Here is a 15,515-nt window from a genome sequence, read left to right as displayed (position 1 = left end):
AGTAAAAATTCACATTGCATGGAGGTGAAAATGCTAAACAAGCACCCCCGCGAAGACAGGTGCGCAGAGATCTGCATTGGTGTTCGGCGTACCGAGGGAAGAATTTGTTTCTAACATGATTCATGCAGCATAATTTTGTTGTTGTTGTTTTTTGTGCGTGTTGTTATTACTCATCCCTCGTGGAGGTGATTGAGTATAAAGAAGAAAACCAGACTCCCCCCCCCCCCCCCCAAGCATAAGTATGAGAAGGAATTGATTTGATATCAAAATAGAGTTGGCCCTCAACGATTCATTTTTTGCTTCTTTTTTTTGTTATTTGGAAAACTATGCACAAGTTGCACATTTTTTTGAATAGCACGACTGAAATACATTTTTTCATGATATTCCGAGTTTTTTTTTATTATTTTTTTGACGGGCACCTATAGATGGTTGCATTAGCTGCGTATTGTGATTCCACAATAGATCAAAAGATATTATGCAGGTCTGCGATTGGCTGGCAACCGATTCAGGGTGTCCCCCGCCTACTGCCCGGAGACGGCTGGGATGGGCTCCAGCACCCCCCGCGACCCCAGTGAGGATCAAGCGGTACGGAAGATGAATGAATGAATATTATGCAGGTGAACTTGAAAATACACAAAAAAAACCATTATTAAAAGAAAAAAAGCAATATCGTTCTGGATCGTTTATCCAACTGTACTTTGGAGAGCAACAAAAAAAAGTGCATATTTTTGAAAAGTGTTCTCAAAGTGCAGACTTAACACATGCCCAAGTACATCACAATCACTCTTAAGATAATGAGCTCAATAACACTTGTAGTTACTGTGACCAGCGGTGACACGTTACATAATATACACAAAGTAAAGTACTAAAAAAAAGACACTTCTGGATACAAGTGGGAGAACAAACAGGTGGTGACATCAGGCATTTTTTTAAAAACTGAACGGGAAACTTTTCAAAAACATTTTTTTTTAAATGCACTGTATTTTTTTTCCAAGATGGCGCCCAAGTAGGCAGCCTTCGGCAAGTGCTCTTCAAGAGCCTTGCTTTTTTTGTTCTTTTTGTCTTTTTGTTTTGTTACATGTTGTTTGTTGTTTCATCGTGTGGACCTGATATGGACTGTTTTCAGCGTTTTTTTTGGCCACGACATTCGTCAAAGGAGAAGTATCTGTGCTTGGTGGTTGCGCCTTCTCGGCAGCACGCCTGTACCAGCACAGATTTTGATTGGGAGGAATGTCGGCGCTATTGACTGTCGGTGCTGGACAGACCTGGGGCGCTTGTGTTTTTTTGCACCTGTAATTTTTCAAAATTAAATTAAATTTTAAAAGAAGCATTTTTCACAACCACGTTTTGTTCAGTGGAGATGTCGGCGCTGTTGGACAGTCGGTGTTGGTGCAGCTTGATGGATGGCTGCTGAAGTTGAGGATGAGGAGAGAGGAGCGTTGGAACCGAGAGTCGCGGAGAAGTGAACCAATCACTTTTTTTGTCAACAGATGCAACAGCTTCTTGTTGACTTTGAAACTTACAGTAGCTTGTAGCCGACGTGTGCACATTTTGAGAATGACGTCTCTGATCCACTGGTTAAAGGACACTTTAATTCTATCCTCGTTCATCTCAAACTGCTTCAAACAACAAAGTGCGAGACGGAAAAGTGGTTAGGACTGCACGACTGTCTGTGTTTTATGTTATGTGTTGTGTTTATTATTTCACTTTATGTTAACTGTTTTGTTAAGAGCTTTGTTACAGCTGCCGCTGTTGTGAAAGCGCTATATAAATCAGCATATATTGTGTTGTGTGGTAAACATACCCTCAGTGCCGAGTTAGAATCATATTTCATTTATTAGCGCTTTATATGTACACTTCAAGTGACCTCTCTGACATCACTAGTTGCATATTTAATGGCCTGTTCGTGTGTGTGTGTTTAAATGATTTGACCACGTGAATTTGTAATCACTTGGATATCTGATCCGTCCATTTACACTGCAGTCGCATCAGCGGTGGTCCGATTCATATCAGATTTGTCAGAGGCATTTTTTAATTTTTCAACCAACACCAATCAGCCCCCCGAAAAATCATGACCCGTGTCACCAAACATTTCCAAACAAACCTTAGAAAACAGGTTCAAGCAAAAGGGACTGTTGCTTTGCGATGCCCCATGCGGTGACACACAAGGGCGTCTGATTTGTGGAACCGAAATGGATGGGAATAAATCAACACGGAGCCAACATGGCTGCATACTAATCAATGCATTACCCAAGGGATAACTGTGCTCCCTCACTAATGGCAGTGTGTGTGTGTGTGCGTGTGTGTGGGTGTGTGTGACTGTGTGCGTGTGTGCTGAAAAGTTGTCCTGCACTTCACGTCAGCTCCTCTCCCATCAGTTTGGATGGATTGCGTTCGCATTGTATTTAATTGCAAAACAGTGGCAGCAATTCGCAGGGATTATTTTGGATGGAAATTGAATCAGAGGACATTTCGCCGACATTACTGGCTCACCGTCGATTGCCTATGTGGACAGTCGCACCGGTCATTCCATTCACTTGGTACGTACGTGCCTAGAGCATGGGAAGCATTCTATGTCCACTTTTAAAACCCTTTCACACACCCTGTAACCTGATAACATGATAAACCGTCCACTGTAGTGACCGCTGTGCCTGAAAGGGTGAACAAAGGATTGATAGGCGGAAAAAAAAAGGGTATTACCTTTCTGTGGTCCTCGCCCCAATGTCACAAAACCAGAGGAGATGAAGTTGTGAAGGTCCGCGCCACCGCTGTTCCGCACACCCTCCTTCCCGTAGTGACCTGTTTGGAAACGGAACCATTTACAGGTCATACATATCTAAACCCTTTCACGCACACCGTAACCTCAGAACATGATAAGCCGTCCACTGTAGTAACCGCTGTCCCTGATAGGGTTAAACATTCAATTTGATGATTTACAGAAAGTGTTAGTCATTTGTTGTGTTGGAAGTATTACAGTTGAAACCATTATGGAATGACAGTTATACGCTATCGGTGAGGGATTGTGACCGGTCCAAATAGCAAAGAGCTGGGGAAGGAAATAAACTGAGAGATAAAATATGTAACCACCCCCAAAATATATATATATATTTTTAAAAAAAGATAAACATTCAAGATGAATTTTCCAATGAAAATGAGGATGCGGGGGAAACCCCCCAAATTATTAAAACATGTTTTCCAATTTTATTTTTCAATCAGTGAATTTGTGGGATCTCCTCATATTTGTATATTCTAGATCCATTTACAAATCATGAAATATTGTACACACCTTAGCGCAATGCATGCGTATATTAGAATATCAGTGACTATTTTTAGAAATTAATATATTTTTATTAATATTATATTAATCAAAATAATATTAATAAAATGTGTATTAATGTTTTATTAATATTCATATTTTTAGATATATAAGGTGATATTTTTAGATATATCACCTTAGCGAATATTTTTAGAATCGAATAAAAGACTAGTCAACACATTTTGACAAAGTTGTTTTGAATCAGACCTGCAAGTTTTCTAGATTATTTTTTGGCGCTGAGTCTAAATCTCCTTTTTTCTCTTGCACATAAGGTTTTAATATGATTTTTTTTTTTTTTTTTTACCAATTGACATTTCCTCACGTTTATTTTTTATGGATTGATTATTAACAACATTTAAGCGATATCACTCGAGAGGAATTGAGGTTGAACTCTGCTTGTGGTGTTTTTGTTTTGGATATGTGACACAACTTGCGCATTCATGCACTTAAGCACTTAGCCTACCACCCACTACAGTCCTCAATAAAAACAAAAAGTAGGACTATTAAATCCTCTGACAGAATCAACAAACAATAAGAAAAAAAAAAGTATATGCCGCGCTATATAATATGCCAAGCTGAATTGCGCCGCATCCAATTCCGAGCAGTTACTGTCACCCACCCGCATCCCTGCGCCGTTTTGAACTCGAACCGATTCGAACGTAAAAGCTTTCAAATGACAGCCTGCAGTGCTATTTTTCCTTGCATGGCTCTCGCCACCTTTCGCGTTTTGTCATCGGAGTCATTGGTAGGTTACCGGCACCGCACTGCGACGGCAGCCCTTGAATCCGAAAGCCCCCTTCAAACGGAATGCCCCTCATCTCATGATGTTTGTATTTTCATCTTATTAAGGTGAGGCTGATTGCTGTGCCTGCGGCAAAAAAAAAGGGGGGGCGCAATGAATTCCGTATCCTTGCGACAAAGGAAATCACGATTTTTCACCTCAACTATACCATGAAATTGAGCATGCAGTGCATGAAGTGGGTGCTCTGCGCTTTCATAGAGTAATACTCCATCTGAATTCTATGCAGGACACCCGCTTCTCTGTAATACCTTAGAGAGAGTAAAAATATGAGTAATAATATATATACATTATTAAAATTTTTGTTTTTGTTTTTTTACAAACCCTGCTAGGTGGGTTACTATGCGGCTGTCACTGGGGTACGTATATGCAACTCCAAGGTCGATTCTTAGCTTTGACACAGCGATGTGAGAAGTCTATCCATGGATTACCGATTTTAGAGCGGATCAACTCGGATGGACATACGGGCGTGCGCTTCACGAATATGAAGTTTTGTATCGTTCACACAGAGGGCCCACCCTGTTGTTGTTTTCCAATGAAGCAAATGCAGGGGAAGTGCTGCTCACGCACACTCAGCGGGCACAGGTTTCAGCCGGATAATAAGGGCCAATAAATGAGATCAAGGAAAGGAAACAAATTAGTGGAGGCCTCTCAGGGTGAGCACTCTAGTTAGTTTCCACCCCTCGGTGCAGTTCGGTTGGACAGGTGTGAATACAGCAAACTAATCTTGTGTGGACCAAAGCAACCTGCAAGAGATGATGCCGCCATGGTTCCAAACATCCTGTACGGGAGTTTATATAAATATGTCTTCTAATAATAATCTGGGGCGGACCCGTGGTGCAGTGCGGAGGTCGTGGGTTCCATCCCAGCTACGGCCTTCCTGTGTGGAGGTTGCATGTTCTCACCGGGCCTGCGTGGGTTTTCTCCGGGTATTCCGGTTTCCTCCCACATTCCAAAAACATGCTGGCAGGCTGATTGAACACTCAATTGTCCCTCGAGTGTGCGCGTGGATGGTTGTTCGTCTACGTGTGCCTTGCGATTGGCTGACAACCGGTTCAGGGTGTCCCCCGCCTACTACCCGAAGACATCTGAAATAGGCTCCAGCACCCCCCGCGATCCTTGTGAGGATAAAGTTGATCGCAAAATGGGTGGATGGATAAATAATAATCATTTTCGACGATTTAGTGTGTGCACCAACATTAGCGATACCATGAGCAGCTAACATGATGAAGTGAGGTGTTATAGATTTGCTTCCGCCACTCTTGCGAATCATTCTGGTGACATGACTGCTAATAGATTAGACTGCTAACTTAATGGGCGCGTCTTTGGCTTAGCGTGTGCGCAGTTTACACTTGCGTATGTACTCAGTCGAGCATTTCCTCCCTGGTTTTGTTTGAACCTCTGTTTGGAGAACAATGAGGATAATGTCACAGTTGCAGAGTTGTGCTTTTTTAAAGTTTCACTACTCCCTTGTTCAGCCATGCAGTGGAACCTCAATTTAGACCAAGAAATAATACACCGCGTACGTTATTCATCGAACAGAAAATAGTGTTCAGGCCGCTCAAAATGCCCTTTCTCAAGTAGCTCTTCAAGTCAGTTTTCCTAAATTGGCTGCAATTTACCGTAGCGACAGTGAACTTTTTATTCTTGTCATTTATCCGTCCCTCAGACATATTTTGGTACAATACAGTTTTTGAGGGTTTTTTTTTTAGTAAGGCCCTTATCAATAGCATGTGATTGTCACCGAGGTGAAAAACAGAAGCACAAACGTTGATTATGAATGTGACCAGATGTTTTTTCAGTTTCAAACCTTTTGTTTTGTTTTTTTTAATTTACAAAAATGATGGACTGTACTGCGAATTACTGGGAAGGACAATTATTTTATACTGTATTGGGTATATTGAGGTAATGAAAAAAAAAATGCTTTGTCATTGACAATGGGCCCCTTCACTCCGATCAATCCATCAAATGAGAGTTCCATTGTATTAGTGAAGAACGAACGACAAGTTATTTCATTCTCTTTCTGTGTTACTTTTTTTATTGATCACTCGCAGGCCTTCTTTCTTTTTAGTCTTGTGATCAATCACCGAAAACAATGACGAGACGGGGTTTCTGGTGACACTTCTGGGTGCGCTTCAATTTTCACTCGAGCACGAACCCAAACTAGAGGCGACAGTTTTTTTTTTGTTTTTTTTACAAATTAGTCAATTCAGACCAGAGGAAATGGACGACACACATGAAGATACCCACACATGCTGTGGCTTCACACAGGAGCTCTCACGAGGGAGCTTTTATTAAAACTGATCATGCTTTGTTGTTTTTAACATGCAAGTGATGATTGCATTAGCAAGTGGGAGTCGGTGATATCACCGTGATAAACCTGCGCGCAGTATTAATTGCAGGGCGGCTACGGCCACGGGTATGGGTGTTTAAGAGCGCGTTATGATAATTACCTCCGACTGAGGGAGGTTACAGTATCACCCTCATCTGTTGTTTTGTCTCACTCAGCACAATTGTCATGAAACTTTACAAAGGGATGTAACATAGGCCAAGGGCCGGCTAATTATAAACTCAAGGGCAAATCCATTAAGTAGAGGGAAAAATTAAAATTAATAGACCTGGTGCAAGACCTGGACTGTTCAAGTGGCCCCTTTTTATTTTTATGTAAAGGTGAGTGCTGGCCAGGCACCAACTTGCATTAACCTCAGTTGGGAGTCTCAGTCATCATATATTGATCGGTCTATCGGTCAACAATGAGAGAACAGCAATTAGCTCAATGCATTTAAACGACTACGCCACATACTGTATGTGGGTGACTCGAGGCATTAAAAAAAAAGAGAGAGGTTTGAAAAGTGCAGCTGATTTATTTTCTTCGAAATGGAAAAAGGGACAACAAAACACGTCAACCTAAAGGTCATATAAGCTGGTGGAGGGAAAAACAAAAAACAAAAACTAAAGGTGCAAAGCTATTATCGCGATCACTGATTGTCTCCCAAAAAAAAATGACCTTAAAGCTGATAAGTGCAGAAATACTCGAAACAATCTCAAAATATATTGTTACCACTTTTCAAGGCTTTATAAGTAGCTTATGAAGAATGAGCAACCCAAACTATGAGCACTGGGTTGAAAAGTAGCGCACGCGCCCACACACACACTCACTCACACACATACACACGTATATACTGTATATATATATATATATATATATATATATATATATAATATAATGAGTGGGACTCGCATAGCACCTTGTGGAGCTCCCAATTTTTAATTAATTAATCATGATAATCGCATTTTAACAATTTCATGCACGAGAAGTGTAGAAGTTTCACTGAAAGTGACACAAATCATTTGATTCCAGAGAATTGTTTCATCATGTTGTACAACAAAATGTTAAGTTTGAGGGTGACATTTTTTTCTGAAGGTTTCTTTCATCAGTTGGTTTGGAAAAAATAATTCTGTTGAACCACAATTCAAAAGCAATGTCTGACTTTTATTGGTTAATTTTCTTGATATTTGTAGTTATGATTACCCTTATTTCTTTCATTCACAGGGGAGGTCCCAATAATTTTGTCCATGATGTCTGGTACTTGGATACAGTTGAGTAGATGAAGGTCACTGGCCACTCACTACATGATGAAAAGTGGTGATTATTTTTCTTATAATATCACTCAAATTCTTTTTCTTCTGGCAAAGCCATGAAAAAAAAACAGCATTCGTTTTTTTCAAACTGCTGGATGGGACGATTTGTGTTTTTGTTTTTTTTCTTGACTACTTGATGAGTAAAATGAGAGTACTTTACACTTCCAGTGCGTGTAAACATTTCATATCTTTGTCTATGAGGAAAGAAAAACAATTGAGAGAAACAAGGGAAAGAGGATCGCGCTAAAATAAATCAAATTCAGTTCACAGAGCTGAGGGCCAAACTGCATTTTCTCAGAGAAGCGATTAGTGTTTATTTTAACTGAAGGCAAAGTACTGCAAAGGTATCTGCTTCTCATTTTCTCGTTCTGGTCCTTGTTGTGGCTGCAGGGTATGCAGCAGTGTTTACACTCAGATCTAAAAAGAAATCGAGCCCCCCCCCCCCGACCCGCCAACCACAGATGCATATATATATATATATATATATATATATATATATATATATATATATATATATATATATATATATATATACTGTATACACTAGCAGCACTTCGAGTGATGCTCTCATATTATCCTGTCTGCACGTTGTTGTTTTTTTTTTTTTGCTTCTGGCACAGTGTTTTTTAAAATGTTATGTTGCTCCCAAAAACACATTGAACTTCGCAATGCACCAAGGGTCCAATATCATCACAGGACTCTAATGTGAAATTAAGGCAGCATATGTCATTTCGGCTGAAACTGAGTTCTGGATTTTTGGAATAACACCAAAGCTGTGCATCATGATGTATTAATGATTTTGCAATGAAATCAAGCGGATGCTCTTGAAAGACGTTCGTGAGCAGGACTTTTTTGTGGGTTTACCTTTTTTTGTGGGTCGCTACACTTGACGGTGGCAAAAGGAAAGAAACGTCCAAAGCGTCAGCTTAAGTTGAGGCCCTTCACTCTGCCCATCATCTGCCTTACTTTTTTCACATGAATGTTTGATGAGCGCAAGTGGGTGCCACATAGCACCTTGTGGAGCTCCCATTTTTTAGACCTTGTTACAGTCAGAGCCCTTAATATTGAACCATGTCGGGACTGCTCGATGGTCAAGGCAGCTTCACCCATACAGTTCCAGCCATTCATAGCAACAGATTGATGGATAAATAGATGGATATTGCATTTCTGAACCATGAGTTTCACAGTAAAATCCACTTGTTTTTAGCAATCTTAGGCGGCGGCCATTTTGACACCGGGGTAGGACGAGGTAAGTTTTTTACTTCTTCCTACTCCCTTGAACATAATAACTGTGTTGAATAAAGACTGATTTCTTTCTTTTTTACTATTTTATTTACCTTATTTTCTGTCAAATTATTACTGTATATGTTTTATGTTCAATAAACAAACCAAATCAAACACTTTCTGTTCACCGAAAATGACATCACAGTTGCTCCAGGCCAATCATGGTTCACCTGTTTTACAAAACTGAGCCATGTTTGGTTCTTACCTGAGCCCTGAGGAACTGTGATGTCATTTTTAGTCGACAGCAAAAGGAAAATAGCCGCCTCCTGAGATGAACAAAAACGAGTAGATTTTACTGCTTAACACATATTCCATCTCTGAAATATTCATCAAAGTGACCTATTTGGACAAGTAGGGCTGCATAAAACATATTCCTGTCAAGAAAATGTTTGCTTCCCCTTTAATGCAGAGGACTACCAGTTTGATACACACTTGCTCTAATTACCTTTTGTTGTATGATTTGAGTAATAATTCATGATGTTCATCCATGTCAGCGGTGTCAAACTCATTTTTGGCGCGGGCCACTTTGGCATTACGTCTTCCTTCGGCGGGTCGATAGGACCATGAAACCACAAAAAAAATGTTCCATTGTCTCATCGCCGATTGGTAGTTGAAATCAGTCAACTATAATAGTTCGTTCAGGGTTCCCTGGTGCTCATTCCATGCTGGTGACCCCTTCTCTAAATGCTCGCAAGGTCAGATAAAAGACAGTTTATAAGCCCGCCCGCAGTCTGACCGGAAAAACTGCATCGAAGCAGCAAAGAAAAGAGGGAAGTGCAAAATGAAAGAATGCTGAATGCATCCACAACAAGCAGAATGAAAATGCTGGAAGCAGATGTTTGACAGATGGCAATGTGGCAGAAAGAGGACAAGTCTTCATGACGTACACGCCCAAACCAAAATGTATTGGAAATAGTGCATGATAGTGAATGTTTCTGTCCTTTTGTGTCGTGATGAGATTTCATCTGCCCTTTATATGGCTTTTTACAAATTCTTCTAAATCTGGTTTCTCAAATGTATGGAGTCCAAGAATTTGTCGGAAATAATTCAAAAATGTGGATATTGTAAATTTGGCAGTTATAAGCGTTCACGGGTAGGTTGTTGTGAACTTTATTTGAAGAGTGCTTTAAAAACAACCACAGCTGCATACAAAGTGCGGTACACTAAGTTCAAATCAGACGTAACAAAACACCGTTAGAACACAAAAATAGTAAGTGTGATACAACAGCAAAACGATGTCAAGTCTTACTTAGCCCAGCCTAAAAAAAAAGCCAAAGAATCAAAATGTGTTTCAAGCTGAGATTTGAAAGCTTCACATTTATTCACAAGGTGGAGCAGCTTGGAGAGGTAAAATGCAGCGGAGACCATTTCCACATTTAAAGACCAATAAAATAATAGTCATTGAACTATAAATTCTACAGGAAGCCAGTGAAGGGAGACCAGAATTGTAGTTCAGTGCTCCCTCCTATGAGCTCCTGTTAGGAAGCCAGCAGCATCATTTAGGACCAACTGTAGACACTCGAAGGAGGACTGACTGACTCCAAATTAAAATGCATGATAGGAATGCAGCCGAGATGTTACGAAACGCACGTTGTGCAAGAGGCTTGACTTTTGCCTGTTGCCTAATGAAACAAAACAATGATTAAACAGCACAAATTTTCAGATCCGAATTAAAATCTCATCAATCGCATGCAAAAGTCACGTTAGCGCTAGTTTGATCAGTCACGCATTGTAACTGGTCATTGCATGGATCTGTTGATCCATTATCATACAAAAATAATGTAAATGCCAGTCTATACATTCATGCACACTCTGACGGAGAAATCATGGTCCCGACCAGAGACGGGGAGGCAGGTGAGGCTGTGCCTCACCTCTGAATGTGCAATACATTGCGCAATCATCACAAACTGGGTCGATACGTGCAACGGTCTCGTGCTGCTTGCCGTATATCTGGATGCCACAAATATAATGTTTAGCCAATTGAATAAGCTGCCCTTTTTTTTTGCTTTATATATTTGTAAATCTGAAACTAAAGGAGTCAGTGCCTCACCAACTATGCACCTCACCGCACGCCACTGGTCCCGAATTCCGGGTCCTTACAGCTTGGCTTGGTCGAAATGACTTTTCACCACACGAACCACCAGTGCTTTTTCCACCTTTGATTTTAATGCAGATGTTCACCAAATCGACCGATTCACCTGCCATCCACTTTCTGAAGAGTTGCATCAAATCGCACATTGTTAGCGACTCCTTCACACGTTGGGTGTATGCGAGGTCACAATTCCCACCCTGTCAAACATCGCGAGGCTGCGTTACTTTGCCAGCCGGTAATTATCCATTGTCGCCGGGCTCCCTTTCCCTTCTGTGGCGCTCTCCCGCACGCTCTCTTGCCCAAATGTGATGATCACATGGTGTTAACATTGGAGATTATGCAGCTGGAAGGTTGAGCACCGTGTGTGGTCTTTGTTGACGTTTTATATATAAACTAGTAGATGCTTTTGAGAGTTTTAGTGTATTGAAGTGGATAAAAAAAAGAGGGCTCTTACCGTGGTTGGATTTAGAGGCATGAACAGGAGTGTAGTGGTTCTTGGATGAGGTTCTGACCGGTGTGTTGTCTTTGGACGAGCCGTTCATCGCTGCAAAGTTCTCGCAGTCGTATTGAGAGATGGGAATGGGCCCCTGTTGCCTCAGGATGTCGGCAAGGGCCCTGAGAATTAACAGTCAACAGCAAAATGTTATTCTACTCGAAGCGTCTCTTAATGCTGATTTTCAAAATGAGGCAATAATGCGTCTGTTTCTTCCCCCCCCCCCCCCACCAAATAGCGCCTAATTGTCAAGACGACGTCGTGCTATTATGGATAATTTGGGGCTTCTCTGTTTTACGTGTCTTTTTTTTTTTTTTTAAATATCCTGGGAAGATGATGAATGGTGAACCGGCATTGCATGTGTGTGAGCATCTCATCTAATTAGGTTGAATTGGAATTTTTTTTTTTTTTTTGGAGCGCGCCAGGTGCACATGGAACCCTCGAGAGGGAGCGAGTAAGAGAGGCAGAGCCAAGTTCAAAAAGTGTTTGTTTGCTTTTTTTTTTTTTCTGCCGTCGCTTTTAAAAAGGGAAATCAAACTACTTTTTGCACGGCTGCACCGGCTCAAAGCTCCGGTAGATCAAATATAACATTGGGGGGTAACCTTTTACTTTTAAAAGAATATTTCCGCTCCCCTTGCCTTCCTCGCTCTTGATTCAATGTGCAGCGGTGCATGCGTGTCACACAACCTTGGTACAACCCCAACATTAACAGTATCCATTATTCACAATCTTAAGACTGTTGGAGTGTTGAATAATGCATACAAAGCATTCAATCTTGAGGAATTAATGTGTGTCAGCATTTGTTTCCAGATGTGGGCGCAGTCTGCGGCCCACTCATGTATGATAACTCTCGCATGGAAAAGCCGCAGGAGGGAGCCAGCTGAGGGGGATCAAATGTGGTCTCTTGCTATAACCGTCTCCGAGCTCTGCTAAGCGTTCTTGTCGATTGCGCACCTAAACGTACCACGCCGTCGCGTGCGGACATTTAAGTGGGAAAGGGTCGCCGGGATGAGGTTCAAGGTGTGACATTTGACAGCCGGTTTGCCATTTTGAATCGGAGAGGATGTGCGAATGCGTGGCCTATTATTGGAAAAGTGAGAAATGAAGCATGATTTTTTTTTTTTTGATTGCGGCGTCAAACTCGAGAGCACCCGCGCATGCACACGCATTCAAAGAGGAACCGTCTGAGTAATGAGCTTCTTTTGACTGTGTAATTATTTCAGGCTGCCATTCTGACACACTTCTTTTAAGGGAGTGGGGTGGGGGTTAGGGGCGGGGGGGGGGGGGGGGGCATCTGCGAATGGAATCTGATGTCAAAGGCCCACGTCCTTTGGCTTGGAATCAGTCAATCAATACCTTGACAGTCATTTCAAGATTTGATATGTTTTTTTAAGGGCACACCAAATATCCGCAATTTGTTTCAATGGACTTTATTTCACATAACATTTCACTATTGTTGCACTTTTACAATGGCATTGCATTTGTGCCATTGATTTTTTTCTTTTCTTTTTTCTTACAAAATGGGAGCGCATTCCATTTATATATCATTTTAGCTCTGGCAAAAAGTACCAAATTTTACCTTGGGAGCCAACACTTACTAGCGAGGCATCAAAATGAATCTTCACTGTAATGCCATTTTTGTCATTCTAGTCTCCACTTTGAACTTACTTAACCACTTTTTTTTTTAATAATGAAAACGTGTGCCGAGGAGCTCCAACAAAAATGCTTGAACTATCAACGAGAGGCAGTAAAAGTAAATGGCATAGAGAAATGCAATTCCACCCCCCCCCCCCCCCCCCCCCATGGCCACAGTCAGGAGATATTACACTGACCATGAAATGAATTTGTTCTGGTGGTTCTAGCTTGCAGGGAGGTAGAAATGTGCTCGAGCATACTGAGAGTTGGATGTCATCGAATCTAACCCCGAGACCTTTTTTTTTTTTTTTAAAGCGACAAGAAAACGTCTTATGTGATGTCATGGAATGCAATTTTACACCACTGCGGACTACAGCCATGATAATGGATTTATGTTAAGTCAAAAATCACTCAATTATACTTGGAGCTTTTTGATTAGACGGCGTTCTATTATTTAAAGGATCATGATTTTTTTTTTTTTTTTGCAACGTACTTGTAAGTGCTCCTTACCTGTGTATATTCATCTCTTGAGGCGGTTCTGTGGCTTTGTCATAAGCAACTTTTGCGGACACTCCCATTACTATGATGAAGGCTATGATCCCACAGGTGATGTAGACCGCCGTATTGGTCTGGTCCATGCCCTCAAAAGTCTCCCCCGTCGGTACTGGGGACGGGGCGGCCGTCTGCACCCACACCGGCGTTTGATAGTTCGTGCAGGCTTTTTGATCCAGTCTGTCTTTCTTGTACTCGCAGCAGAAGCGCAGGTAGCAAGTCCCGCAACAGTAGCGATGGTCCGTGTTGTTGCATTCGAACATTTTGTCATACTGCCCGCTGACGTCGTAATAACCCAGGCACGTGTCGTGGTTGCTGGCCGGAGCGGGCTGCGGCGTCTTCGGCTGCGTCGCCACCGTGGGAGCCGCCGTGGCTTTGGGAACCTTCCTGGTCGTCTGTTTGGGTTTTTTCCCACCCGTGGCCGCACTCAGCACGCTCAGTGGATCCAGATAAATGAGAAGTAACAAAAGGTGCCTTTTCCCCATGGTGCGCGGCACAAAACAAGTCTACGATTTTTATTTTTTTTTTTGGTCGTCGAGGCAACTCTGATTAAAGCTTCGCAGAAGATTCAGTCCGAGCTAAGTTTCGCTGTCGATCGCTCATTCCTACGTGCAGCCTTCATGCTGAATGCAACTCTGGTTAGATTGCCTTCTAGGGCATATCTGGGCTGTCAGAGCTCATGAACTGAACTAAAGTCCGCTGCGGCCCATCATGATGCGCGGGTGGAGGTGGTGGTAGTGGTGGGGGGTCGAGGGGTGGGGGGGCAACCACAAATCCAAAGCGGGGAGTCGCGTCTCTGGACGCCCGGACTTCGGGAGCGCCCTTCCCGTTGGTTTTGCTTTGATTCGCTGTCCAAGGTGCTGACGACTGAAATTCAGGTTCGTTCTGCTCAAGTCTCGGTTAGACTGGAAACATAAGTAGAGCTCATTTAGTATGATCCCCTACGTCATCGACACGTCATGCATATCATTATGGCATTCATGTATAAATGCAGGCGTCCAACTAACTTGCTGCAGTTGTGGCATTCTTGCCATCTAACACGCACGTTTTTTTTCCGTGATGCGTTTGAACGCGTCCACGTGGTTGTTACTGATATTCTCAAAATATATATAGATATTTTGTAAATGTAGTCACATTGATGAAAACTATTGACTATACAAGCTGCATATTTATAAAAAGGGGTGGATGTGGAAAGCCAACCTACCTCTGTTAAAAAAAGACCCGCTGGGAGTCCTTCTCTGTCTGGGTCCGCGAAAGTAAAGTAGACCGTCAGAGCTGTGAAGCAGACCACCTCTCTTTCCCTCTACCCCCCCCGCCCCCCTCTTTCTTCCCCCGTCTCTTACATCACTGCGCTGGCGTCAGAACTCAGTCAAGTGTCGGCAAATTGCACACAACCACCTCATTTAGAACCCCCGCCCCCCCCCCCCTCCGCCTTTCTGCAACAAAACACCACCATCCATTCTCGCAAGCCGGCTTGTTTGCATTGACACATCCAAATTAAATGGCGAGTCACGTTGTTGACTGTCCGCTGAAAAGCCTACTTTGCATTGCACCACATGCATGTTTATTTATATTTGCAATCTTCCTCGACTTTTTTTTTTGAAAAGACACAAATCATTATCACTCAGCCCCACACCTCTATACATGCAGCATTTGCATGATGAATCCATAATTGACTGTGCTCTCAATGTCTGGTCTATAG

At 42.1% G+C, this 15,515-nt stretch overlaps 1 protein-coding gene across 10 annotated transcripts in view; it reads right to left on the bottom strand.

Moving 5' to 3' along the window:
- The window catches only part of LOC127604758 (protein shisa-6-like), a 63,358-nt gene extending 48,219 nt beyond the window's left edge, over positions 1 to 15,139 (bottom strand). For 8 of the 10 annotated variants that reach the window (XM_052072015.1, XM_052072017.1, XM_052072019.1 and 5 more), the window contains exons 1-4: positions 15,018 to 15,138; positions 13,772 to 14,718; positions 11,588 to 11,748; positions 2,701 to 2,799 (exon numbers count right to left, since the gene is read on the bottom strand). In XM_052072015.1, the coding sequence (XP_051927975.1) occupies positions 2,701 to 2,799; positions 11,588 to 11,748; positions 13,772 to 14,298 (787 nt within the window). In that variant the 5' untranslated portion in view covers positions 14,299 to 14,718; positions 15,018 to 15,138. Of the gene's footprint in view, positions 1 to 2,700; positions 2,800 to 11,587; positions 11,749 to 13,771; positions 14,719 to 15,017 lie in introns of all 10 variants that reach the window. The other 2 variants (XM_052072016.1, XM_052072023.1) reach the window with 1 other exon arrangement.
- Positions 15,140 to 15,515: the final 376 nt, after the last annotated feature.

This window comes from Hippocampus zosterae, chromosome 7 (assembly GCF_025434085.1).
Source record: "Hippocampus zosterae strain Florida chromosome 7, ASM2543408v3, whole genome shotgun sequence".
In the NCBI taxonomy this organism is placed as follows: Eukaryota; Metazoa; Chordata; class Actinopteri; order Syngnathiformes; family Syngnathidae; genus Hippocampus; species Hippocampus zosterae.
This window is presented reverse-complemented; position numbering and strand designations above follow the sequence as displayed.